The sequence below is a fragment of the Chlorocebus sabaeus genome, chromosome 6, assembly GCF_047675955.1.
Source record: "Chlorocebus sabaeus isolate Y175 chromosome 6, mChlSab1.0.hap1, whole genome shotgun sequence".
NCBI classification, from domain to species: domain Eukaryota; kingdom Metazoa; phylum Chordata; class Mammalia; order Primates; family Cercopithecidae; genus Chlorocebus; species Chlorocebus sabaeus.
This window is the reverse complement of record NC_132909.1, coordinates 4,936,561-4,962,762: the sequence shown is the minus strand read 5'-3', so window position 1 is coordinate 4,962,762 and position 26,202 is coordinate 4,936,561. Positions and strand designations below refer to the sequence as shown.

The 26,202-nt window shown below is 44.9% G+C and overlaps 2 protein-coding genes across 4 annotated transcripts; both read left to right on the top strand.

Annotated features, from left to right (window-relative positions):
- The first annotated feature begins 1,193 nt into the window (after positions 1–1,193).
- On the top strand, positions 1,194–25,727 carry LOC103235224 (uncharacterized). Of its 3 annotated transcripts, none has more exons than XM_007997951.3 (4): positions 1,194–1,398; positions 13,050–13,137; positions 17,442–17,568; positions 23,393–25,727. In XM_007997951.3, exons 2-4 carry the CDS (start codon positions 13,123–13,125, stop codon positions 25,624–25,626), a joined length of 2,376 nt encoding a protein of 791 aa, XP_007996142.3. In that variant the 5' UTR covers positions 1,194–1,398; positions 13,050–13,122; the 3' UTR covers positions 25,627–25,727. The 3 variants fall into 3 exon arrangements, with proteins under 3 accessions (XP_007996142.3, XP_072872108.1, XP_072872109.1); XM_073016007.1 differs by having other exon boundaries at positions 1,206–1,263; XM_073016008.1 differs by lacking the exons at positions 1,194–1,398; positions 13,050–13,137 and having other exon boundaries at positions 17,492–17,568; positions 18,140–25,727.
- Positions 8,802–11,434, top strand: LOC140711810 (tropomyosin-like). Its single transcript, XM_073016009.1, is given in 2 exon segments — positions 8,802–9,308; positions 9,310–11,434. Coding segments are annotated over 2 exon segments (747 nt in total). The 3' UTR covers positions 9,550–11,434.
- Positions 25,728–26,202: the final 475 nt, after the last annotated feature.

Here is a 26,202-nt window from a genome sequence, read left to right as displayed (position 1 = left end):
ATAAAACGGTTTTATTTCTTTATCTATTATCTCTATACATCTATAGGTGTTTCGTCATTTGGGGGAAGACTTTTTTGTTTTGTTTTCAATTATATTTTCTCAACAATTAGAAAGTGAAGTAAAAAGTATTTGTTGGGCCAGGCACAGTGGCTCCCGCCTGTAATCCCAGCACTTTTGGAGGCCGAGGCAGGCGGCTCACTTGAAGTCAAGAGTTTGAGACCAGGCTGGCCAACATGGTGAAACCCGTCTACAAAAATACAAAAATTAACAGGGCATGGTGGCACGGGCCTGTAATGGCAGGTACTCCGCTAGCTGAGGCAGGGGAATAGCTGAAACCCAGGAGGCAGAGGCTGCAGTGAGCCCAGATCCCGTCACTGCCCTCTAGCCTGGGCAACAGAAAACTACTCTGCCTCAAAACAAAAGAAATAAGTAAATAAATAAAGTAATAAATCTCTTCCACAAATGTGCTGAGACAACTAACTGCATATCCACATGGAAGAGAATAATGTTGGATCCCTATCTCACGCAATCAAAATTTTATTTTAAAACGTTTAAAAAAAAAAAAAGGAAAAAAAAGGGAAGAGAGAGAGAGGAGGAAGGGAGCCCTGCGGGAGCGGGTGTTACTTTGTCGCCCAGGCTGGCCTGGACCCCAGGCTCAGCGATCCTCCCGCTGCTACTTTCTGAGTAGCTGGGTCCTCAGGCTCCCGCCCCCGCGCCAGCATCCCTGCTGTGTTTATCTAGCAGGTGGTGAAGTGACCTCACTCCTTCTCGGCCTGAACACTCCGTCCCGCATCCCAGGTGGTGGCTTTAGGGAAGTCTCTGAAGCTGAGCACAGGATGGACCCTCCTTCCCAAGTGAATGGCAATAGAAAGGGAGAGGATTTCTATTCTGTTTTGTGGGCCGTCAGCATGAAATCGCACCTTCCGCCAGGCAGGGTCGTGCATTTCGCATTCTAGTTTGCATCCACGTTCCAGACAATTCCAGGGCTTTTGAATCATGCCTCAGTCTTCTTAGCTGGTCTCGCCTCCAAAAGCCGAAAACAGAGGCCCTGGGAGCCAGGCTGAGACGCACAGGTCCCGCCGCGGCTCCTCCCTCCCTCTATTCTAAAGGGTAAAGTCTCTCTGCTTCGCGCCCCGCCCGTACCTCGCCCAGGCCCCGCCCACCTCCTCGCAGGTCCCGCCCAGCCCTGGCTTATTTCCTGCGCGCGCAGCTTCGCGCAAACCCGGAAGCGGACCTCGTGGAGTGACGGTCCCATAGCGGCGCGTGAGTTTCGCTCTGTGTTGTGTTAAGTCTGCGCTTCCCAGGTCCCTGGCGCTTCTGTACTTGGGTCGTGGGGTCCCCACAAACCTGGAATTTCTCAGCCGTCTTCCTTCACCCAGAGCAAATTGAAACGACCAGGTGAGAGTCCGGGGGTCGCTTCCTTTTGGGTTTAAGGTCGCCCTGAGGCTCCTCCCGTCCTGGGTCTTTCTGCTGTAGGGCAATGTATACATTTTCTATCATGTAGTTTTCCTGTTCTGAAACTTTTTCTGACTCCTCCCGCCCCGCGCTTTTTAAAGTCCTCCTATGAGAGGTGAATTCCCGCTCTGGGCGCCTCCCAGTCTCGACCTCATCCGCCCCTGGAGTGCAGCGCCGCCCTCCCAGTCCGGAGGAGGCCGCGTCTTATGCCTGGTCCTGGGATCCTGCAGACCCTACCCTTGTCTTAAGGCGCCATTGCCCCGTCACCTCCCTCCTCGTGCGGGCCCTGCTGCTCCCCAGGTTCCTCTCCGCAGTCATCGCTTTCCCTGAACTGGCGTTGGGGAGATGCCCGGGGCCTGTCCTGTGACGTGGGTTGTTCTTGCCTGCCCATCTCCAGCCCCTGGAAAATGCGCTCCCCCGGGATGCAGGTGTTTTACTCCAAACCTTCCTGTGTCTTAGTCCAAAGCCTCCGATGAGTGTGTGGGCCAAAGGGATCAGGAGACAGACGTAGAGCAGTAGAAAACCTGAGACAGAAAAAAGAATAAGAAAGGCTCATAACAGATGGCAAAGTAGAGGATGGGTGAGGGATTTGCCAAGAGACAGCAGATGTGGGGGGAAAAAAGCAGGAGGAGAAAAGCAACTGGAGAAATGTAGAGAAAAGCCAGATGTACAGAGATGAAGGACAGACAGCAAGGTAGGGAGAGGAACAGCAAAGAGGGAGGCTCGTCAGAGTGAGGGAGAGGAGAAGGGATTTGGAGCCAGGGCAGACAGAGCAGAGTGGTGCTGGTGGCAAGGAGAACAGAGGGAGAACCACAGCAGGGAGGACACCTGGGGATCTGGGGTTCCAGAGAGCGGATAAAGGGGGGTATAACAGGGAAGAGAAAATTTAAGAGGGAGAGCAAAGGAGGCACAGAGATGGTATTGCGGGAAACTGAGGACTAAAGAGACGGATATGCGGGAGACAGAGGATGTTTGTTCAAGGTAGGCACTGGCTCAGTGGATTTGCATCTAAAAAGCTGAGCATTTCAACAAAGACAGAGTGGGCTTTTTATAAGCAGACTTACAGAAGCAAAATAAAAGCAGTTAATCATGTAATGATCGGTCACCTAATCTATACCATAGCATAACTTGTGACCTTGCATAGCTGGTGGTCTTGTAGCAGCAATGAAAGAAAAACAAGAACAGCTAAATACAGACTTTTTTTTTTTTCTTCACTCTTGTTCTCAAGTGGGGGTGTTCGACTTTGCAAACAGCGTTATCTATTTTGTTTATTAATTATTATTATTATTTTTTTGAGGCGAAGTCTCACTCTGTCACCCAGGCTGGAGTGCAGTGGCGTGATCTCGGCTCACTGCAAGCTCCACCTCCTGGGTTCATGCCATTCTCCTGCCTTAGCCTCCTGAGTAGCTGGGACTACAGGTGCCCGCTACCATGAAGGGGTGGCCTGCCCTTCCACACCTGTGGGCGTTTCTCGTTAGGTAGAACGAGAGACTTGAGAAAAGAAATGAGACACAGAGACAAAGTATAGAGAAAGAAAAAGTGGGCCCAGGGGACTGGCACTCAGCTTACAGAGGACCCACGCTGGCACCGGTCTCTGAGTTCCCTTAGTATTTATTTATAGTTATCTTTACCATCTTAAAGATAAGGGAGTAGCAGGACAATAGGATCATTTTAGGGAGAAAATTAGCAGTAAGACATATGGATAAAGATCTCTGTGACATGAACAAGTTCAAAGGAAAATGCTGTGCCTTGATACGCATATGCAAACATCTCCATAAACCTTTTAGCAGCATTGCTCCAGCAAGTCCCACCTTATGCTGTAAGGCGGTTTTCTCCTATCTCAGTAAACAGAGCATACAATTGGGTCTCACACCGAGATGTTCCATTGCCCAGGGAGGGGCAGGATTTTTAACCAGCAAGCTGCCTTCAGGCACTTGTTTAACAAAGACACATCCTGCACAGCCCAAAATCCATTAAACCTTGAGTCACCACAGCACATGTCTCTTGCAAGGACAAGGTTTGGGGTAGGTCACAGATTAACAGCATCTCAAATACAGAACCAAATGGAGTCTCTTATGTCTACTTCTTTCTATATAGACACAGTAAGAGGCTGATTCTCTTTCTTTTCCCCACACTACCACGCATGGCTTTTTTTTTTTTTTTTTTTTTGTATTTTTTGTAGAGATGGGGTTTCACTGTGTTAGCCAGGATGATCTCGATCTCCTGACCTCGTGATCCACCCACCTTGGCCTCCCAAAGTGCTGGGATTACAGGCGTGAGCCACTGCTCCTGCCCAGACCAAACGGTCTTTGAAGTGAGCTTGCTAGGCAGAGGAAAACTTGTTCTGTTCTTTTTAACCCTTGCCTTGCCTGTTAGTTTTCTTGGAGTGAATGAATGCAGTTTGATTTTTTAAATTTCTGCCTCAGTTTTCTCCATTTGCTGCTTTTTATAAATAAGATTTTAATAGAAACCACCACTATTACTTGATTCTTCACGAAAGCAGGTTTTCTTCTTTAGGCACAGGCTGATATTTATATAGAGCTGTTAGCTGAGTGGTAGTCTGCCTGGTTACAATTGCTTCTATAGTTGACTGAATGTTCTTAACAAGGAGAGGTAAAATTATTCACCAGGTGAAAACTTGGGGTTATAGCATACATAAGGTTAGTTATTTCCTGAGTCACAAATTGAGCAGGTGGTCTGATTAGAAGTATAAGTCTTTTTTTTTTTTTTTTTTGAGAAGTTTTGCTCTTATTGCCCAGGCTGGAGTGCAATGGCATGATCACGGCTCACCACAACCTCCACTCCTCGGTTCAAGAGATTCTCCTGCCTGAGCCTCCTGAAAGGCTGTGATTACAGGCATGCACCACCATGCCTGGTGAACTTTGTATTTTTTTCGATACAAGGTTTCTCCATGTTGGTGAGGCTGGTCTCAAACTCCCGACCTCAGGTGATCCACCCGTCTTGGCCTCCTGGCCTTTATAAATACAAGTTCTTTTTTTTTTTTTTTTTTTTTTTTTTGAGATGAAGTCTCTCTTGTGGCCCAGGCTGGAGTGCAGTGGCACGATCTCACCTCACTGCAAGCTCCGCCTCCCGGGTTCACGCCATTCTCCTGCTTCAGCCTCCGGACTAGCTGGGACTACAGGTGCCCGCCACCGCACCCGGCTAATTTTTTGTATTTTTAGTAGAGACCGGTTTCACCGTGTTAGCCAGGATGGTCTCGATCTCCTGACCTCGTGATCCACCCGCCTCGGCCTCCCAAAGTGCTGGGATTACAGGCGTGAGCCACCGCGCCTGGCCGGAAAACTACTACTCTTAAGATTTCTTTTTTTTTTTTTTTTTTTGAGACGGAGTCTGGCTCTGTCACCCAGGCTGGGGTGCAGTGGCCGGATCTCAGCTCACTGCAAGCTCCGCCTCCTGGGTTTACGCCATTCTCCTGCCTCAGCCTCCGGAGTAGCTGGGACTACAGGCGCCTGCCACCTCGCCCGGCTAGTTTTTTGTATTTTTTAGTAGAGACGGGGTTTCACCGTGTTCGCCAGGATGGTCTCGATCTCCTGACCTCGTGATCCGCCCGTCTCAGCCTCCCAAAGTGCTGGGATTACAGGCTTGAGCCACCGCGCCCGGCCTACTCTTAAGATTTCTAACCACATTTACTTGCTTGACTACTCCCCAAGCTTCAGCTGTGGGTAGACTTGTCAGCTTCCAGTGTGTGACTAGAGCAGGGCTTGTCGTCCCCTCGAGCTTCAGCCCTGCATAGACTGGTCAGCCTCCGGAGTGACCAGAACAGGGCTGTCGTCCTCAGCAGCAGCTTGGTCTCATCTCACGATCAGCCCAGTTGGATGATCTGGGTCTTGCTGGCTGGTCCACTTGTCCTGAGCTGCCGGTTTCAGCTGACTGTGGTGGATCTAAGGCACGATTCCTGCAAGTTTAACAGCAGTGGGTGTGGACAAGATTACAGTATAGGGCCCATCCTATATGGGTCCTAGAGAAGCTGGATTCTACTTTTTAACTTAAACAGAGTCTCTGGGTTTAAAGGGGTGTACTGGATCTGTCAGACTTACAGGCCTTCTTTCTCATATTCAGTGATGGACTTCTTGCATGGCTATTCTGAAAACCTCCATTTGCTTTCTTAAAGTTAATCCTCTAGTTCTTGGAGATCACTTTTAATTTGACTTATGATTGGACGAGGCTGACTGAACAAACTCTCATAAGGTGAATACTTAGTTTGTTTGGTGGGGGTGCACCTGACTCAGAGGAGGACCATAGGAAAGACCTGATCTTATCTCAGATGAGTTTCTTGGCAAGATTTCTTCAGTAGCTACTTGAGTGTCCAGTTCATGCGTTTTACTTTCCTTGAACTTTGCGGCTGACAGTCTGTGTGTAACTTCTATTTTATTTTTAGCAGTCTTGTAAAATCTTACACTATTTCAGCTATAGATGCCGGCCTGTTGTCTGACTTTAAAGTTAGAGGCAGTCCAAACCTGGGGATAAGGTCTTTTATCAGTACTTTAGTCACGTCTTGTGCTTTTTCTGTTGTGGTGGGGAAAGCCTTAACTTATCCTGAAAAGGTACAACTAAGCACTAGCATATACCAATAGCCTCTGGCATGGGGCAGTTCAGTAAAGTTTATAAGCAAGTTTTCACAAGGCCTGGCTCCTACTTCGTGAATTCTTGGGGCTGAGTGGGCCCCTGTCGTGGCTTATTCTGAGCACAGGTTAAGCATTGTTCACAAACCACTAGAGTGACAGCAGAGAGCTGCAGCACATAAAAATGGCTCTTTCGTGGCCTGGTGCAGTGGCTCACACCTGTAATCCCAGCACTTTGGGAGGCTAAGGCAGGCAGATTATGAGGTCCAGATTTCAAGACCAGTCTGACCAACATGGTGACAACCCAGCTCTACTAAAAATTAAAAAAAAAAAATCCGATCGTGTTGATGGGCACCTAGTAATCCCAGCTAGTAGGGAGGCTGAGGCAGAAGAAACTCTTGAACCCGGGAGCAGAAGTTGCAGTGAGCCGAGATCGTGCCACTGCACTCCAGCCTGGGCGACAAAGCAAGACTCCGTCTCAAAAACAAAAAAAAGGAAAGAAAGAAATGGCACTATATAACGTTTCTAATGCTGTTTTTCTTATATGAGTTTCTTGATGAATTTGCTTCACAAACTTAGGAGCTAACATCTTTGGAATGGCTGGTCTGCTATAGAAGAACTTCTACCACTTTCTTTTAATATATTTTTTATCTTCTTGGGCACCCCAGGCTCTTTGATTTGGAGTATAACTTGGGTCCTCTTGGAGAGGAGGTTCTGGGAGGAGAGGCATAGCTAAGGCTTCCTCTTTAAAATGCGGCGTAATCATTGCAACCTGAACAGGGGTTGCTTCTGGTTTTAATTCTACTACTGGTGCGTGATTTACAGCTAACCCAAGTGGGTTGTCCTCAGCCTGTACTCCAGGAATTTCTATAACTAACTGAAATAATAATTTTTGTTCTTCTTGCATATGAGGCTGCATTGGTACCTGAAAAAGGGGCTAGGTGCTGTGGCTCACTCCTTAATCCCACTGTTTTCAGAGACTGGGGCAGGGGATTGCTTGAGTACAGGAGTTCGAGACCAGCCTGACAACATAGTGAGACTTTGTCTCGGCCAAAAATAAATAAATAAATAAAATTAACCAGGCATGATGGTGCACACCTGTACTCCCTACTACTCTGGAGGCTGAGGCAGGAGGATCACTTGAGCCCAGGAAGTCCAGGCTACTGTCAGCCGAGATCATGCCACTGCACTCCAGCCTGGTCAACAGAGGGAGACCCTGTCTTAAAAGAATAAAAGGGGTGGGTGAGTTTGGGTTCAGATGAGTGGGTGAATTCATTGGGTATGATTACCTGTGACATGTTGACTTCTGTGTATATAATCTAATAACTTAAAACTTGTTTAAATTATACAACTGAGATTGAGAATTTAAAAATTCCTATCTATAAGACATGTACATCCTATAAATCTTGACATAGAGGAATCTTCTACTTGGAATCTTTGATTTGGAGTATAGCAAATCAAAGCTTCTACTTGGAATCCCTATTCAGCCAGAGGACAGTGACTTATTCCGTTGTGAATTACTCTGTTCCCTTTCCACAGGGTGGGGTAGGAAGTGGTGCAGTGAAGTGGGGAAAAAAAATCAGTTTCCGTTATAACATAATACTTTTAATTAAATTAATTAATAATTAATATTTTGTGACTGGGCCTGGCTCTGTCGCCCAGGATGGAGTGCAGCATGATCTCTTCTAACTGCACCCTCGACCTCCTGGATTCAAGCAATCCTCCTACCTCAGCTTCCTGAGTAGCTGAGATCACAGGCATAAGCCACCAAGTCAGGCAAGTTTTGTATTTTTTTTTTTAATAGAAACGGGTTTCACTACGTTTCCCGGGCTGGTCTCAAAATCCTGAGCTCAGAGGATCTTTCTGCTTTGGCCTCCCAAAATACTGGGATTACAGGGATAAGCCACCACACCTGGCCTACATAGTACTTTTTAAAAGGGACATGAAAACATGATTGCTCATGCCACTAACCCCAGCACTTTGGGAGACGGAGGTGAGTGGGTCACCTAAGGTGAGGAGTTCAAGACCAGCCTGGCCAACATGGTGAAACCTGGTCTCTACTGGTAAAAGTACAAAGGTTAGCCAGGCATGGTAGTGTACACCTGTAGTCACAGCTAATGGGGAGGCTGATGCATGAAAATCACTTAAACCTGGGAGGTAGTGGTTGCACTGAGCAAAAATCATGCCACTGCACTGCAGCCTGGGTGGGAGAGTGGGTCTCCATCTCACAAAAACAAGCAACACAAAATAAAATGAAAAACAAAAGGGACATCAAAAGTGCTTTTGTGCTCATGTGTAATAGATTTACTTCATTTTCTTTCTGTTTCTTCTTCATTTCTTTCTTTCTTCTTTTTTTTGGGGGTGGGGGACAGAATCTTACGCAGTCACCCAGGCTGGAGTGTAGTGGCATGATCTCAGTTCACTGCAACCTCCGCCTCCTGATTTCAAGCGATTCTTTTGCCTCAAACTCTCAAATATGTGGGACTACAGGCCCGCACCCCCATGCCCAGCTAATTTTTGTACTCTTAGCAGAGATGGGGTTTCACCATGTTGGCCAGGCTGGCCTTGAAATCCTGACCTCAGGTGATGCACCCGCCTTGGCCTCCCAAAAGTGCTGGGATTATAGGCGAGAGCGACCATGCCCAGCCGTGATAAATCTTAGTTTTCAAAATTTCTTTTTTAATACCTAATCACAGAGAGGAGGCTGCAGTGCAAAGTGGAGGAAGCAGGAACTGGACCATGAGTAGTAGCTGGGTGGGCACCATGGCTGGGGTCACCGCCATCGACACAGTGAAGTGTGAGATCCAGGTTCTGCAGCAGCAGGCAGTTGATGCAGAGGAGCGAGCTGAGCGCCTCCAGCAAGGAGTTGAGGGAGAAAGGCGGGCCTGGGAACAGGCTGAGGCTGAGGTGGCCTCCTTGAACCATAGGACCCAGCTGGTTGAAGAGGAGCTGGACTGTGCTCAGGAGTGCCTGGCCACTGCCCTGCAAAAGCTGGGAGAAGTGGAAAAAGCTGCTGCTGAGAGTGAGAGAGGTATACAGGTTATTGAAAGCTGGGCCTTAAAAGATGAAGAAAAGATGGAACTCCAGGAAATCCAACTCAAAGAAGCTAAGCACATTGCAGAAGAGGCAGATAGAAAGTATGAAGAGGTGACTCGTAAGTTGGCGATCATTGAAGGAGACATGGAAGGCACAGAAGAACAAGCTGAGCTGGCAGAGCCGCGTTGCCGAGAGATCGATGAGCAGATCAGACTGATGGACCAGAACCTGAAGTGTCTTGAGTGCAGCTGAAGAAAAGTACTCTCAAAAAGAAGACAAATGTGAGGAAGAGGTGATGATTCTTACTGATAATCTCAAGGAGGCAGAGACCCGTGCTAAGTTTGCTGAGCGATTGGTAGTCAAACTGGAAAAGACAATTGATGACTTGGAAGATAAACTGAAATGCAGCAAAGAGAAACACCTCTGTACACAAAGAATGTGGGACCAGACTCTGCTTGACCTGAATGAGATGTAGAATGCCCCAGTCCTCCCCTGCTGCTGCTCCTTCCTCTGACCCTGACTCCACCTGAGGCCAGCCTGCCTAAAGCTGACTCTTTTTTTTTTTTTTTTCTTTTTTTTGAGACGGAGTCTTGCTCTGTTGCCCAGGCTGGAGTGCAGTGGTGCGATTTCGGCTTGCTGCAAGCTCTGCCTCCCGGGTTCATGCCATTCTCCTGCCTCAGCCTCCTGAGTAGCTGGGGCTACAGGTGCCCGCCACCACACCCGGCTAATTATTTTGTATTTTTTAGTAGAGACGGGGTTTCACCATGTTAGCCAGGATGGTATCGATCTCCTGACCTCATGATCCGCCCACCTTGGCCTCCCAAAGTGATGGGATTACAGGCGTGAGCCACCACACCCGGTGTGAAGCTGACTCTTAACTGAGAGCTGATCTTTAACTGGAAGGCTGCTTTCTTTTTTTGCCACCCCCTCCTCCCCTGCCTCTTTTTCACCAAACTGTCTCTGCCTCTCCCTGGAGATTCCAGCTGGGCTAGAGACTTGAGAACTTTTGAAACAACATTTAAGGGAATGTGGGCATAATGCATAATGTCTTTAAAATGCATGTTGTGATGTAAAAATAATAATAATCACTTCTGAAAGATGCCTTTGTCACATAATCAGCTCACATCATTTTTTTTCTGTACACGTATATTTTCCAGTTATTGTCCTGTTGACCCCAGAATTTATTAGATTTTTTTAGAAAACAATTTCAAAATAGTTTCTGTTTGAAACTAGTTGCGTCTGGTTCAGGTCAAGGTCTGCATGCTTTCTAGTCTTATTTGTTGGAAAACTTTGGTACCTAATACAGAAGATTGATTGTGTCAGTGTGTACCTGGTAAAGATATCAGTGACCTTTTACCTTAACATCAAAATGTAGTTTAACCAGTTAGGCTATTTTTTAGTTTTCTTTTCTTCTGTCATCTGTGAAAATATGGAGCTGTGAGCTATTAAGTGCATGCTTCCCTCAAGGCCCTCTGGTCCCTTCTGGACTAATGTTGAAATATGGGATGGATTGGCATGGAACTGTTGGGGTGGCCACACCCAACACCAGGCTATCGGGGCTATGAAGTCCGGTGGAGTCAAAGGAATGAGAAAAGACAAGTTAAGGATGCGTAAGGTGGGTCCAGGGGGCCAACGCTAGTATGGAGGCTGCAAAAGACCCGAGCTCTGGAAGCGCACACTATTTATTGGTGGTCAAACAAAGAAGCAGGCGGTGAGGCTGTGGGGGTTGAAAGGAAGCGGTGCATCCAGCACATGATCTATAGGTGTGTGGTTTAGCATTTATATGGAACATGTTCTGCTACTTGAGATCGTGGGGAACATGTTATTCTAGTTTAAGATACAACCATTTTCTGAGCCTGGAAGTGCTAGAAGCAAGGAACCAGCAAGTCTAGGCACATTCCAGAGGCCATGAGAGATTTTATTTCCTGATCCCTGGATTCCATCCAAGCCATGAGGTGTTTGTGGGGGAAAGAATGAGAGATCAGACTGTGGCTGTGTCTATATAGAAAGAAGAAGACATAAGAAACTCCATTTTATTCTGTACTAAGAAAAATTCTTCTGCCTTGAGATGCTGTTAATCTGTAACCCTAGCCCCAACCCTGTGCTTGCAGAAACATATTCTGTGTTGACTAAAGGTTTACCGGATTTAGGGTTGTGCAGGATGTGCTTTTTTAAAAATGTGTTTGCAGGCAGTATGCCTGGTAAAAATCATCACCATTCTCCAGTCTCAAATACCCAGGGACACAATGCACTGCAGAAGGCCGCATGGACATCTGCCCAAGAAAGCCTGGATATTGTCCAAGGTTTCTCCCTACTGAGGTATCCTGAGATATGGCCTCATGGGAAGGGAAAGACCTGACCATCCCCCAGCCCAACACCTGTAAAGGGTCTTTGCTGAGGAGGATTAGTGAAAGAGGAAGGCCTCTTTGCAGTTGAGATACCCCCAAAATAAAATCAAATAAATTTTTTAAAAATGCAAAGGAATGGAAGAAACAGAGGTGTAGACTCAGACAGAGACAATCTTTGGGCCTTTCTCTGTATTAGGATATCACAGCTAAATCTAAACCAGGTCATGTCAGTCCCTGTCAGGGAACCCTCCACCAGCTTCCTGTGTTCCCCAGGACAAAAGCCCAACTCCTCACTATGGCTCCACAGCCCTGTGTCCAGGGCCCCTGCCAGTGTCCAGCCTCCTCCTGGGAGCTTGCCCTCCTCTCCTGATTCCCTCTGCCCCAGTCACATTTGCTTTTCCGTTTTCCCAGATATCAAAACCCTTCCTGTCTCAGGTCATTGTCCCTGCTCTTACCCTATGTCCCTAAATGATCACAGCACTGTCCCTTTTCTCCTCCTTCAGGTCTAGGCTCAGAGCTGTCTGTCATGCCCTCCCACTGCCATCTGAAGTTCCGGCTGCCCTTCATTCTCTATCACATTACTTACGTTTTATTATCTCTGCATCAATCACATCAGAAATGCTTGCTTTTTTTTTTTTTTTAAGATAGTCTCTATTACCCAGGCTGTGAGTGCAGTCTCATGATCTTGGCTCACTGCAACCTCCGTTTCCTGGGTTTGAGTGATTCTTGTGCCTCAGCATCCCAAGTAGCTGAGATTACAAGTGTGTGCCAGCACACCCAGCTAATTATTGTATTTATATTTTATTTTATTTTTGAGTCTCACACTGTCACTCAGGCTGAAGTGCAGTGGCATGATCTTAGCTCAGTGCAACTGCTACCTCCTGGTTTCAAGCAATTCTCTTACCTCTGCCTCTTGAGTAGCTGGGATTACAGACACCCACAAAACCCAGTTACTTTTTAAATTTTTTGTAGAGAAGAGGTTTCACCGTGTTGACCAGGCTGGTCTCGAACTTCTGACCTCGAGTAATCCACCCTTCTCGGCCTTCCAGACCGCTAGTACTACAGACATGAGCCACTGTGCCTGGCTCAGTTTTTCTATTTCTAGTAGAGACAGGGTATCACCGTGTTGGCCAGGCTGGTCTCAAACTCCTGAGCTGAAGAGATTCTCACACCTCAGCCTTCTAAGTAGCTGGGACCACAGACACACAGATGTGCACAACCATGCCTGGCTCAGTTTTTGTATTTTTGGTAGAAATGGGGTTTCACCATGTTGCCCAGGCTGGTCTCAAACTCCTGAGCTCAAGAGATCTACGTGTCTTGGCCTCCTAGAGTGCTGGGATGACAGGCATGAGCCACCACACCCAGCCTCTGCATGGGGTTTGGTCAGGGCTGAGTCTGTACCCTGAAGAGGAGCTCATTCCAGCCCAGGTTCCCACTGTTGCAGCATGTATGTGGGCTCCTCCAGGAGAGAAGTGGGAGTTTTCCTGTTGGAGTTTATTGTCCCTGGTGGAGTGGGCAGTAGAGGGGACCATATTTCCCAGGGTGAGGTCTCCTTTGTATGTTTCATTGTGTTACAGGGAGGGGGTGTGTGGATTTGAGCAATAAGCAACATATTTCTAACTTTCAGGATTGACTGCTAAAGAATCTTCGTATGTGAGGAGGAAATCCAGAAGAGGAAGAGGAAAGCACAGGAGTCAGGGATGGCTCTTCCTCAGGTGAGATGACCTTTTCAGTGGATTTTTGTGTCTCCTTCCTATCAGAAATGCTGGGACCACCTCTGGATGCACTGTCAGCTCTCTGTAGACCAGGATTAGAGCCAGTGGAAGTCTATCAGGAACTTGACACCCGATATTTCAATGTGGGTTCTTTTCTATTTTCTTTAAGTGTTGGCCAGTCTGAGAAATAAAGGGAAAGAGTACAAAAAGAGAAATTTGAAAGCTGTGTGTCTGGGGGAGACATCACATGTCGGCAGGTTCCGTGATGCCCCCCAAGCTGCAAAACCAAGTTTTTATTAGTGATTTTCGAAGGGGAGGGAGTATATGAATAGGATGTGGGTCACAGAGATCACGTGCTTCACAAGGTAATAAAATGTTACAAGGCAACTGAGGCAGAACAAGATCACAGGACCAGGGTGAAATTAAAATTGCTATTGAAGTTTCAGGTCCGCATTATCATTGATAACATCTTATCAGGAGACAGGGTTTGAGAGCAGACAACCAGTTTCACTAAAAATTTACTAGGCGGGAATTTCCTCGTCCTAATAGGCCTGGGAGTGCTACAGGAGACCAGGGCTTATTTCATCCATTATGTGCAACCGTAAAAGACAGACATTCCTGCAGCGGCCATTTTAGAGGGCTACCCCTAGGAACGCATTCTCTTTCTCAGAGCTGTTCCTTGCTGAGAAAAAGAACTCAACGATATTTCTCCTATTTGCTTTTGAAAGAAGAGAAATATGGTTTTGTTCTGCCCGGCTCTAAGGCAGTCAGACCTAATGGTTATCTCCCTTGCTCCTTGAACATTGCTGTTATCCTGTTTTCTTTTCAAGGTGCCCAGATTTCATATTGTTTAAACACACAGGTTTTATGAACAATTTGTGTAGTTAACACAATCATCACAGGGTCCTAAGGTGACATACATCCTCAGCTTATGAAGATGATGGGATTAAGAGATTAAAGACAGGCCTAGGAAATCTCAAGAGTATTGATTGGAGAAGTCCGTCAATAAATGTCCATGAAATCTTCACAATTTATGTTCAGAGATTGCAGTAAAGATAGGCGTAAGAAATTATAAAAGCATTAATTTGGGGAACTAATAAATGTTCATAAAATCTTCACAATTTATGTTCTTCTGCCATGGCTTCAGCCACTACCTCCGTTCAGGGTCCCTGACTTCCCGCAACAGAAGTCATGTATTAATATGCACACAGTACGTGGTAAATTCTAGAAAAGGCAACCAATATAGAGAAATGTTTCTGCCTGATTTTATACCATGTTTTTAGGTAATTGAGTGAGTTACTGTGTTTCTGACTCCAAAAATCTTGCTAATTAGAATGGAAAGTTATTACACAGACATGAACGATAGAAGATGTTTTATTCCATCATTATTTTAAGAATATGAAATCAACCTCAATAATAGCAGGAGATTCATTAAACCATTTTTAGCACATTAAGCTCATGGAGACTGGTGTTACTGGGGAGAGACTTGTGAAACAGGTATTTTCATTTAAAATGATTATAATTATTATAATATTATTTTACTTTAAATAAACAAAGTCTTGCTCTGTCACCCAGGCTGAAGTGCAGTGACATGATCTTGGCTCATGGCAACCTCCACCTTCTGGGTTGAAGGATTCTTCTGCCTCAGCCTCCCGAGTAGCTGGGATTATAGGCATGTGTCACCATGCCCAGCTAATTTTGTTGTATTTTTATTAGTGATGGGTATCACCATGTTGGCCAGGCTGATCTCAAACTACTGACCTCAGGTGATCTGCCTGCCTCAGCCACCTGGAGGGCTGGGTTTACAGGTGCAAGCCACCGTGCCCAGCCCCAATGATTATTATTAAATGTATATTTTTCTATTTAAACATCACATAATGAATATATTTGTTTTGTGGTAAAACTCCAAGCAAAGCTGCAGCTTAGACCCTTGGCCATAAGGTATCTCCTTTCCCTGTCACATCCTCCACCCTCTTTCCAAACTCACTGGGGAGCTAGTTGTCAGAGCAAGTCTCATACACGTGTATTTCAGCATCATTATGAGACTTTAGAGAAAAGTCTGAAGTAAATTTAAAAACAAATAACTTTTTTACAAAAATTAGCTGAGTGTGGTGGCACATGCCTGTAATCCCAACTACTCAGGAAGCTGAGGCAGGAGAATCGCTTGAACCTTGGAGGCGGACATTGTCATGAGCTGAGATTGTGCCACTGCACTACAGCCTAGGCACAGAGCAAGACTCCGTCTCAAAAAAAAAAAAAAAAAAAAATTATATTTATGTTTTCACTTTAGGTTTGGGGCTACATGTGAAGGTTTGTTACACAGGTAAACTAGTGTCATTGGGGTTTGTTGTACAGATTATTTCATCACTCTGGTGGTAAGCCCCATACTCAATAGCTATTTTTTATTTATTTACTTTTTTGAGACTGAGTTTTGCTCTTGTTGCCCAGGCTGGAGTATAATGGCATGATCTCAGCTCACTGCAACCTCCTCCTCCTGGGTTCGAGTGATTCCTCTGCCTCAGCCTCCTGAGTTGCTGAAATTACAGGGGCCTGCCATCATGCCAGGCTAATTTTTGTATTTTTAGTAGAGAAAGGGTTTCACCATGTTGGCCAGGCTGATCTTGAACTCCTGACTCGTGATCCACCTGCCTCGGCCTCCCAAAGTGGTGGGATTACAGGCATGAGCCACCTTGTCCGGCCCCCAATAGTTATTTTTTCTGCTCCTCTCCTTCCACCCTCCACCCTCAAGTAGACCGCAGTGTCTGTTTTCTTCTTTATGTTCCAGTAAATATTTTACTTTGATATTTGATGCTGCTAGTTGTGAAAATTTACATGTTCTCACATTAGTAAATGTGGCTAGCTTGCTGTTTGCCATCTGCATTGGAAATTAGCTGAATGACAAGTGGGTGGGTCCTTTGCAATTTTTCCCTGTATAAAGAGTGCCATAGGGGCTGCCTCTGCGCACGCCTGCATTCCTGCAGATACCTGAACGTTCCTCCAGGTCAGGCAGGTGAAAGGGTGATTGCTTCCTCTACGATGGGGCATTTCCTGTTTTCTCAGATCCCTCAAGATTTTCCCTGCCCCCAACTGCCAATGTATCCTTTTCCAGCAAGATGGGATTCTTCAGTTCAACATAACTTGCTACTTTTTATATTTCTAAAGCCTTTGTATATATACACACCCACACACACAATACACACACACACATATACACATACATACATATACACACACACAAATGCATATATTTTGAACAACTTTTCCATTTTGAAAATCTGGGGAAAATGGCAACCCTTTGTATTAACATGTAGTTTTTTGTGAGTCTGTGTAGGTTTCATTATTTTGTTGACATATATATGTATAATGGATTTTCATACTTTGAGTAATCTAGTTTTCATGTATTTTATTTTATTTTGAGACTGGGTCTCACTGTGTTGCCCAGGCTGGAGCACAGTGGCGCGATCTCAGCTCACTGCACACTCTACCCTCAGGCTCAAGCCATCCTCCTACCTCAGGCTCCCAAGTAGCAGGAACCACAGGTGGCTGCTACCATGCCCGGCTAATTTTTTTTTTTTTGAAATGGAGTCTCTGTTGTCCAGGCTGGAGTGCAGTTGCATGATTTCACATCATTGCAACCTCTGGCTCATGGGATCAAGCAATTCTCCTGCGTCAGTCTCCCGGGTGACTGGGATTAACAGGCATGTGCCACCGTGCCCAGCCAGATTTTAGTTTCTGATGTTTCACTCTGGACGTTGTCATCGCTGAAGACATCACTCATACTCTGCCTCATCTAGATACTGAATGTCACTTGGTGTGTCAATAAAAGTTTCTGGGCCGGGCGTGGTGGATCACGCCTGTAATTCCAGCACTTTGAGAGGCTGAGTCAGAGAGAGAACAAGGTTGGGAGTTTGAGACCAACCTAGTCAATATGGTGAAAGCCCGTTTCTGCTAAAAATACAAAAATTAACTGGTCATGGTGGTGCATGCCTGTAATTTCAACTACTCAGGAGGCTAAGGCAGGAGAATCGCTTGATCCTGGAAGGTGGAGGTTGCAGTGAGCAGAAACTGCACCTTTGCACTCCAGCCTGGGCAACAGAGCGAGACGCCATCTCAAAAAAAAAAAAAAAAAAAAGTTTAGTAAAACACAACTGGGAAGACAAAATGTGGTGAGAAATCCCTCACTCAGATTTGCTAGAACATTCACTGCATTTCAATCCACACTTTCCCTTCTCTCCTCTTCTCATTTTCTGTGAAGATAACAACTCCTCCCATAACCATTTCCTTGAAATGTGTTTTCATTTCAGGTTTTATTGACGTTCAGGGATGTGGCCATAGAATTCTCTCAGGAGGAGTGGAAATGCCTGGACCCTGCTCAGAGGACTCTATACAGAGATGTGATGTTGGAGAATTATAGGAACCTGGTTTCCCTGGGTGAGGATAACTTCCCTGCTGGGGATGTGCCCTTTGCGTATCTTTGTATTTTCTTTCTTTTTTTTTTTTTTTTTTTTTTTTTTTTTTTTGAGACGGAGTCTTGCTCTGTTGCCCAGGTTAGACTGCCATGGCACGATCTTGGCTCGCTGCAAGCTCTGCCTTTCGGGTTCACATGGTTCTCCTGCCTCAGCCTCCCAAGTAGCTGGGACTACAGGCGCCCACCAACATGCCTGGCTAATTTTTTGTATTATTTTTTAGTAGAGACAGGGTTTCACCATGTTAACCAGGATGGTCTCAAATTTGAATTCCTGATGTCGTGATCACACACCTCGGCCTCCCAAAGTGCTGGGATTACAGGTGTGAGCCACTGTGCCTGGCCCATATTTTCTCTTTTTCTTAGATACAGTGTCTCTCTCTGTCACCCAGGGTGGAGTGCGATGGTGTGATCATGGCTCACTGCAGTCTTGAATTCCTTGGCTCTAGTGATTGTCCCACCTCAGCCTACCCCAGTAGCTGGTACAGGTGCATGCCACCATGTCAGGCAACTTTTTTAGTTTGTTTTTTTTTCCAGGCAGGGTCCTGCTGTGTTGTTGAAATTCGTCCTGATCTCCTGGGCTCAAGAGATCCTCCTCAGTCTCCCGAGTAGCTGGGATTACAGGCGCCAACCCCCATACCTAATCATTGGCTTTTATTTTTGAAATGTTTGCATATGTGCAGCCGGGCCTGGTGGCTCATGCCTGTAATCCCAGCACTTTGGGAAGCCAAAGTGGGTGGATCACAATGTTAGGAGATCAAGACCAGCCTGGGCAACATGGTGAAACCCTGTCTCTTCTAAAAACACAAAAATCAGCCGGATGTGGTGGCACGTGCCTGTAATCCCAGCTACTTGAGAGGCCGAGGCAACAAAATCACACGAACCCGGGAGTCAGAGGTTGCAGTGAGCCAAGATCACCACTGCACTCCAGCCGGGCAATGGAGCGAGACTCCGTCTCAAAAAAAAAAAAAAAAAAAAAAAAAAAATTGCATATGTGTGTCCTTAAGGCTGAGTCTATAAGTCTCTTGTAGACAACATGTAGTTGGTTCCCGTTGATTCAGCCAGTTTTTGCCTTCTGAATGCAGAGTTAAATACTTACAGTTCAAGTATTACTGATGGAGAAGACCTTTCCTTTGTAAATTTGTTACATATTGTCTGTATTTCTTGTAGTTTTTTTTGTTCTTCATTTCTCATTTCCTAATTTTTGGGTTTAATTCCATTTTTGTGTAGACATGCTTTGACTCCCTTCCTATTTACTGTTTTTCTTTCTTTGTTTATGCTGGAATCTCACTCAGTTGCCAAGGCTACAGTGCAGTGGTACGATCTTGGCTCACCACAGCGAGCTCCGCCTCTCAGGCTCAAATGATTCTTGTGCCCCAGTGGCTCATGCCTCTAATCCCAGCACTTTGGGAGGCCAAGGCAGGCAAATCACCTGAGGTCAGGAGTTCAAAACCAGCCTGGCTAACATGGCGAAACTCTGTCTCTACTAAAAATACAAAAATTAGCTGGACACCATGGTGGGCATGTGTAATCCTGCTGCTCAAGAATCTAACCCAGGAGAGTTGCTTGAACCCAGGAGGTGGAAGTTGCAGTGAGCCAACATTACGCCACTGCACTCCAGCCTGGGTGACAGCACAAGACTCTGTCTCAAAAAAAAAAAAAGAAAAAAAAATCATAACCTGCAAAAGCTACTCTTTATCCACTAGAACTCTTTATTTATGTCAGAATTATTTCTGTGTGTGTTGCGTTTTCATTAACATATATGTACAGTGTTTTTTCATGCTTTTTTCTTCTAAATCACAGAAAAAAGTTGAATTATGGAGAAAAGGTACACTTATACCAGTTTCTGTATCTGTCCTTTTATTTGCCTATTCATGTATTTATTCATTTGTTGATGAGATGAAGTTTTGTTCTTGTCGCCCGTGCTGGAGTACAATGGCACAATCTCGGGACACTCCAACCTCCAACTTGTGGGTTCAAGCGATTCTCCTGCCTCAGTGTCCCAAGTAGCTGGGATTACAGGCATGTGCCACCACGCCTGGCTAATTTTGTATTTTAATAGACACAGAGTTTCTCCTTTTTGGTCATGCTGGTCTTGAACCCCCATCCTCAAGTGATCCCTCAACCTTGGCCTCCTAAACTGCTGGGAATAGAGATGTGAACCACCACGTCCAGCCTGTCATTTTATTTACCTTTACTGGAGAACTTTATATATGTTTGTGGGTTGGAGTTACTCTTTAGAGTTTTTTCATTTCTTTCTTTTTTTTATTCTTAAGACAGAGTCTCGGTTTGTCACCCAGGCTGCAGTGTGGTGGTGCGATCTTGGCTAACTGCAACATCTGCCTCCCAGGTTCAAGTGATTCTTCTCCTTCAGTCTCCCAAGTAGCTGGGACTACAGGCACATGCCACCACACCTGGCTAATTTTTTCTTTTTTTTTTTTTGGTAGAAACAGGGATTCACCCTGTTAGCCAGGATGGTCTTGATCTCCATACCTCATGATCCTCCTGCCTCAGCCTCCCATAGTGCTGGAATTACAGGCATGAACCACCATGCCTGGCCAGCCTCGAAATTTTTAAAACACGTTATTGCTATAGATGGCTTCAAGTATTGCAAGATTTATAGAACAGGCTCTAAACTTCCTTTGTTTAATCAGATTTGTCAGCCTTTGGTGCTGTTGATGATAAGATGCTCCTGTTCCTGACTCAATCATTTCACTGACAGAAGTAGCTTAGACTGACCAGCCGAGGTGGCTCCCCCCTTTAATCCCAGCAGTTTGGGATGCCAAGGTGCGTGGATCACTTGAAGTCAGGAGTTTGAGACCAGTCTGGCCAACATGGTGAAACCTCAAATCTACTAAATACAAGAAGTTGGCCAGGCACGGTGGCTCAAGCCTGTAATTCCAGCACTTTGGGAGGCCAAGAGGGGCAGATCACCTGAGTTCAGGAGTTCAAGGCCAGCCTGGCCAACATGGTGAAACCCCGTCTCTACTAAAAATACAAAAATTAGCCAGGCGTGGTGGCACATGGCTGTTATCCCAAGTACTTGAGAGGCTGAGGCAGGAGAATCACTTGAACCGGGGAGGTGGAGGTTGTAGTGAGCCAAGATTGCCCCACTGCACTCCAGTCCAGGCGACAAAGTAAGACTCTGTGCTAAGGCAAGAGAATCTCTTGAGGCAAGAGAATCGTGCCACTACACTCCAGCCTGGGTGACAGAGTGTGACTCGGTCCCAAAAACAAACAGCAAAAGAGATAGCTTGAAGTGGGAGGCTTCAGACATAGAAAATTATTTCTCATGAATTTGGAAAGGGGGAAATCCAAGAGCAAGGTGCCAGTCAAATTGTTCCTGGTGAAAGCCTTCTTCGTGGTTTAGCCCAGCCGTCTTCCTGCCGTGTCCTGACATGGGGGAAAGACGAACAGGAAATGGGCTCCTTAATATCTCTTTTTATGAAAGCGTAAGACCTGTTCACCAGTATTCAACACCCATGACCAAATTCTCTCAAAGGCCCCATCTGCAGAACATCCTTTTGGAGAATAAGAACTCTGGGCCGGGCGCGGTGGCTCAAGCCTGTAATCCCAGCACTTTGGGAGGCCGAGACGGGCGGATCACGAGGTCAGGAGATTGAGACCATCGTGGCTAACACGGTGAAACCCTGTCTCTACTAAAAAATACAAAAAACTAGCCGGGCGAGGTGGCGGGCGCCTGTAGTCCCAGCTACTCGGGAGTCTGAGGCAGGAGAATGGCGTAAACCCGGGAGGCGGAGCTTGCAGTGAGCTGAGATCCGACCACTGCACTCCAGCCTGGGAGACAGAGCGAGACTCCGTCTCAAAAAAAAAAAAAAAAAACTCTGAACATGGCTTTTTGACAATAGGAACGTTCAGACCAGTGAGCCTGCATCATATTTTTTATGTTTTTATTGTGCAATTTGATTTATACAATGTTTTCTCTGATCTCAGTTTAAAAATTTTCCCAGTACACATTCTACGTTTTATAATTTGTGCACAGTGAACTAGATAATTAAGGCCAACAATGCATACATATATAGAATTGCTGTATTGCCTGGCTGTTTTATAAATGTAGTTGTGACATCATAATTGCACCCTCTGACACTGTTAGTCAATTATTTATTTATTTATTTATTTTGAGATGAAGTCTCACCCTCTCACTCAGGCTGGAGTGCCATGGTGCAATCTCAGCTCACTGCAACCTCCACCTCCTGGGTTCAAACGATTCTCCTGCCTCAGCCTTCCAAGTAGCTGAGATTACAGGCACCTGCCACCATACCCAGCAAATTTTTTTGTATTTTTAGTAGAGTTGGGATTTCACCACGTTGGCCAGGCTACTCTTGAACTCCTGACCTTATAATCCTCCCGCCTCAGCCTCCCAAAGTGCTGGGATTACAGACCGGAGCCACCATGCCCGGCCGTTAGTCAATTCTTATTCCTTATCATGTTGTGTACTTTTTGACCTCATAAATCAGAAGATAGTGATCTTAACATGTATTTCCATTCTTAGGTTGTGTGCTGGTGGTAAGTAGAAGTTTGGCGTTTTTTTAAACAGCGAATTGTTTAGAATTTTGCAGGTTGTATAAATGTACTTATTATTTGCTTGCTGGTTTTATGGGTTACAATGTTTTACTAATTAATTTTTATATCTGTACATAAGGCTTTTCAGTATGTGGTATGCAATATGACTGACACAGTCCACTAGTTAATGTCACAAAGTGCCACCGGATGCTGTGGCCCACACATGCCATCCCAGGACTTTGGGAGGCTAAGGCGAGTGGATCACTTGAGGTGAAAAGTTTGAGACCAGCCTGGCCAGATGTTGAAACCCTATCTCTACTGAAAATACAAAAATTAGCCAAGCATGGTGGTGTGTGCCTGTAATCCCAAGTACATAGGAGGCTGAGGCAGGAGAATGGCTTGAACTCAAAAGGCGGAGGTTGCAGTGAGCCGAGATTGGGCCATTGAATTCCAACTGGTTATGACAGAGTGAAACTTCATCTCAAAAATATAAAAATAAAGAATTTTTTTAAAAATGTGATAACGTGCCTTTTCTGCAAGGACATAGGTAATTTCATAACAGTTATTCAGAAAAATATTGTATTAACTTTTGTTTTGTTTTGCTTTTTGAGATGGAGTCTCGCTTTGTCGCCCAGGCTGAAGTGCAGTGGTGCAATCTCGGCTCACTGCTACCTCTGCCTCTTGGGTTCAAATAATTCTTGTGCCTCAGCCTCCCGAGTAGGTGGGACTGCAGATGTGGGCCACCGCGCCTGGCTAAATTTTGTAATCTTTTCTTATCTTCTCAGTGCTATGATTGTTTGACAATACAGAATTTCCATTGATTTTGGTTATCCTCACATGAGCTCGTTGTGGATTATTTACCAATATAATATATCATGTGGTCCTGTAGCACTTATTTGTATACAGTAAATATGCTGTAAATATGAATAATATATACTTTACATTGATGTGACAGTGATATGTTTTTTACAAACTGTGAGACATTTTAGGGTCACAATGGAAAAATATTCCTTACTTTAGGCTACACGTTTGTGCCCTGTCATTGTTTTGTCACGATATTGGAAACCGGCTTCCGTAAAAGTAATTTGAAGCACATGTAACAGCTCTTTATTTGTTAAAGAATCTTATGCTTTTCTGTTCCTAAGCTTTGAGGGTCGTGTTTGGAAAGTTTAAAATAAGTATTTGTGTGTGTGTCATATTTACACATTTCAGCATTATTTACCATCTGTACTTAATTTGAAACCATTTGGTGTTTATACTTTGTAGATATCTCTTCCAAATGCACAATGAAGGAGGTCTTGTCAACAGCGCAAGGCAATAGAGAAGTGTTCCACACAGGGACATTGCAAAGACATGAAAGTCATCACATTGGAGATTTTTGTTTCCAGGATATTCATAAACATATTCATGATGTTGACTTTCAGTGGCAAGAAGATGAAAGAAATGACCATGAAGCACCCATGACAAAAATAAAAATGTTGACATGTAGTACAGACCGATATGATCAAAGTCATGCTGGAAACAAACCTATTAAAGATCAGTTTGGTTTAAACTTTCATTCGCATCTGCCTGAACTGCACATATTCCACACCGAACAGAAAATTGATAATCAAGTTGAAAAGTCTATCAACGATGCTTCCTTGGTTTCAACAGCCCAAAGAATTTCTTGTAATCCCAAAACCCATATTTCTAATAACTATGGGAATAATTTCCTGAATTCTTCATTACTCACACAAAAACAGGAAGTACAAGTGAGAGAAAGATCTTTCCAATGCAATGAGAGTAGGAAAGTCTGTAATTATAGCTCACTCCTAAGGAAACATCAGATAATCCATTTAGGAGAGAAACAATTTAAATGTGATGTATGTTGCGAGGTCTTTAATCGGAAGCGAGACCTTGCATGCCATCATAGACTTCCTACTGGAGAGAAACCTTACAAATGTGAAGAATGTGACAAAGCATTCCGTTTGAAATTAGACCTTGAACGACATAGGAGAATTCATACTAGAGGGAAACTATACAAGTGTAATGAGTGTGGCAAGACCTATACTCAGAAGTCATCCCTTGCATACCATCGTAAACTCCATACTGGAGAGAAACCTTACAAGTGTAATGACTGTGGCAAGACCCTTAGTCAGAAGTCATACCTTACATGCCATCGTAGGCTTCATACTGGAGAGAAACCTTACAAATGTGAAGAATGTGACAGAGCTTTCCGTTTCAAATCAAGCCGTGACAGACATAGGAGAATTCATGCTGGGGAGAAACTGTACAAGTGTAATGACTGTGGCAAGGCCTTTAGTCTGAAGTCATACCTTACATGCCATCGTAGACTTCATACTGGAGAGAAACCTTGCAAATGTGAGGAATGTGACAAAGTTTACAGTTTCAAATCAAACCTTGGAATACATCAGAAAATTCACACTGAAGAGAATCCTTACAAGTGTAATGAGTGCAGCAAGATCTTCAGCTGGATGTCATCCCTTACATGCCATCGTAGACTTCCTACTGGAGAGAAACCTTACAAATGTGAAGAATGTGACAAAGCTTTCCATTTGAAATTAGACCTTGAAGGACATAGGAGAATTCATACTGGAGGGAAACCATACAAGTGTAATGAGTGTGGCAAGACCTTTACTCGGAAGTCATCCCTTACGTGCCATCGTAGACTTCATACTGGAGAGAAACCTTACAAGTGTAATGAGTGTGGCAAGACCTTTAGTCATAAGTCATCGCTTACGTGCCATCGTAGACTTCATACGGGAGAGAAACCTTACAAGTGTAATGACTGTGGCAAGGCCTTTAGTCAGAAGTCACGCCTTACATGCCATCGTAGACTTCATACTGGAGAGAAACCTTACAAATGTGAGGAATGTGACAAAGTTTACAGTTTCAAATCAAACCTTGGAATACATCAGAAAATTCACACTGAAGAGAATCCTTACAAGTGTAATGAGTGCAGCAAGACCTTCAGCTGGACGTCATCCCCTACGTGCCATCGTAGACTTCCTACTGGAGAGAAACCTTACAAATGTAATGAGTGTGGCAAGACCTTTACTCGGAAGTCATCCCTTACATGCCATTGTAGACTGCATACTGGAGAGAAACCGTACAAGTGTAATGAATGTGGCAAGACATTCAGTTGGAAGTCATCCCTTACATGCCATCGTAGACTTCATACGGGAGAGAAACCTTACAAGTGTAATGAGTGTGGCAAGACCTTTAGTCAGAAGTCACTCCTTACATGCCATCGTAGACTTCATACTGGAGAGAAACCTTACAAGTGTAATGAGTGTGGCAAGACCTTTAGTCAGAAGTCACGCCTTACATGCCATCATAGACTTCATAGTGGAGAGAAACCTTACAAGTGTAATAAATGTGGCAAGGTTTTTAATCACCAAGGACACCTTGCACGTCATCATAGAATTCATACTGGAGTGAAAACTTTGGAATGCAAACCATGTGACAAAGTTTACAGTTGCAAATCAAGCCTGGAATGACAGGAGAATGCATACTGGAGAGAAAGCTTACAAATATGAAGAATGTCAGAAAGTTTTCAGTCGCACATCAAACCTGGAAAGACATAGGAGAATTCATACTGGAGAGAAACCATAAAAATGTAAGAGTTTGTGACAAGGCTTTCAGGCATGATTCACACCTGGCACAATATCCTAGAATTAACACTGGAGATAAACCTTACAAGTGTAATGAGCGTGACAGTCTTTAGTGGGCAGTCAACACTTGTTTACCATCAGGCAATCCATGGTGTAAAGAAAACTTTACTAATGCAATGATTGTCACAAAGTTTTCAGTAACCCTACCGACATTGTGAATCATTGGAGAATCCATAATGAAGATAGATCATACTAGTGTAATAAATTTGGCAGACTTTTCAGACATCGTTCATACCTTACGGTTCATCAGCAAACTCATGCTGGAGAGAAACTTACAAATGTCATGACTGTGGCAAGGTCTTCAGTCAAGCTTCATCTTATGCAAAACATAGGAGAATTCATACAGGAGAAAAACTTCACAAGTGTGATGTTTGTGGCAAAGCCTTCACACCTCATTAGACG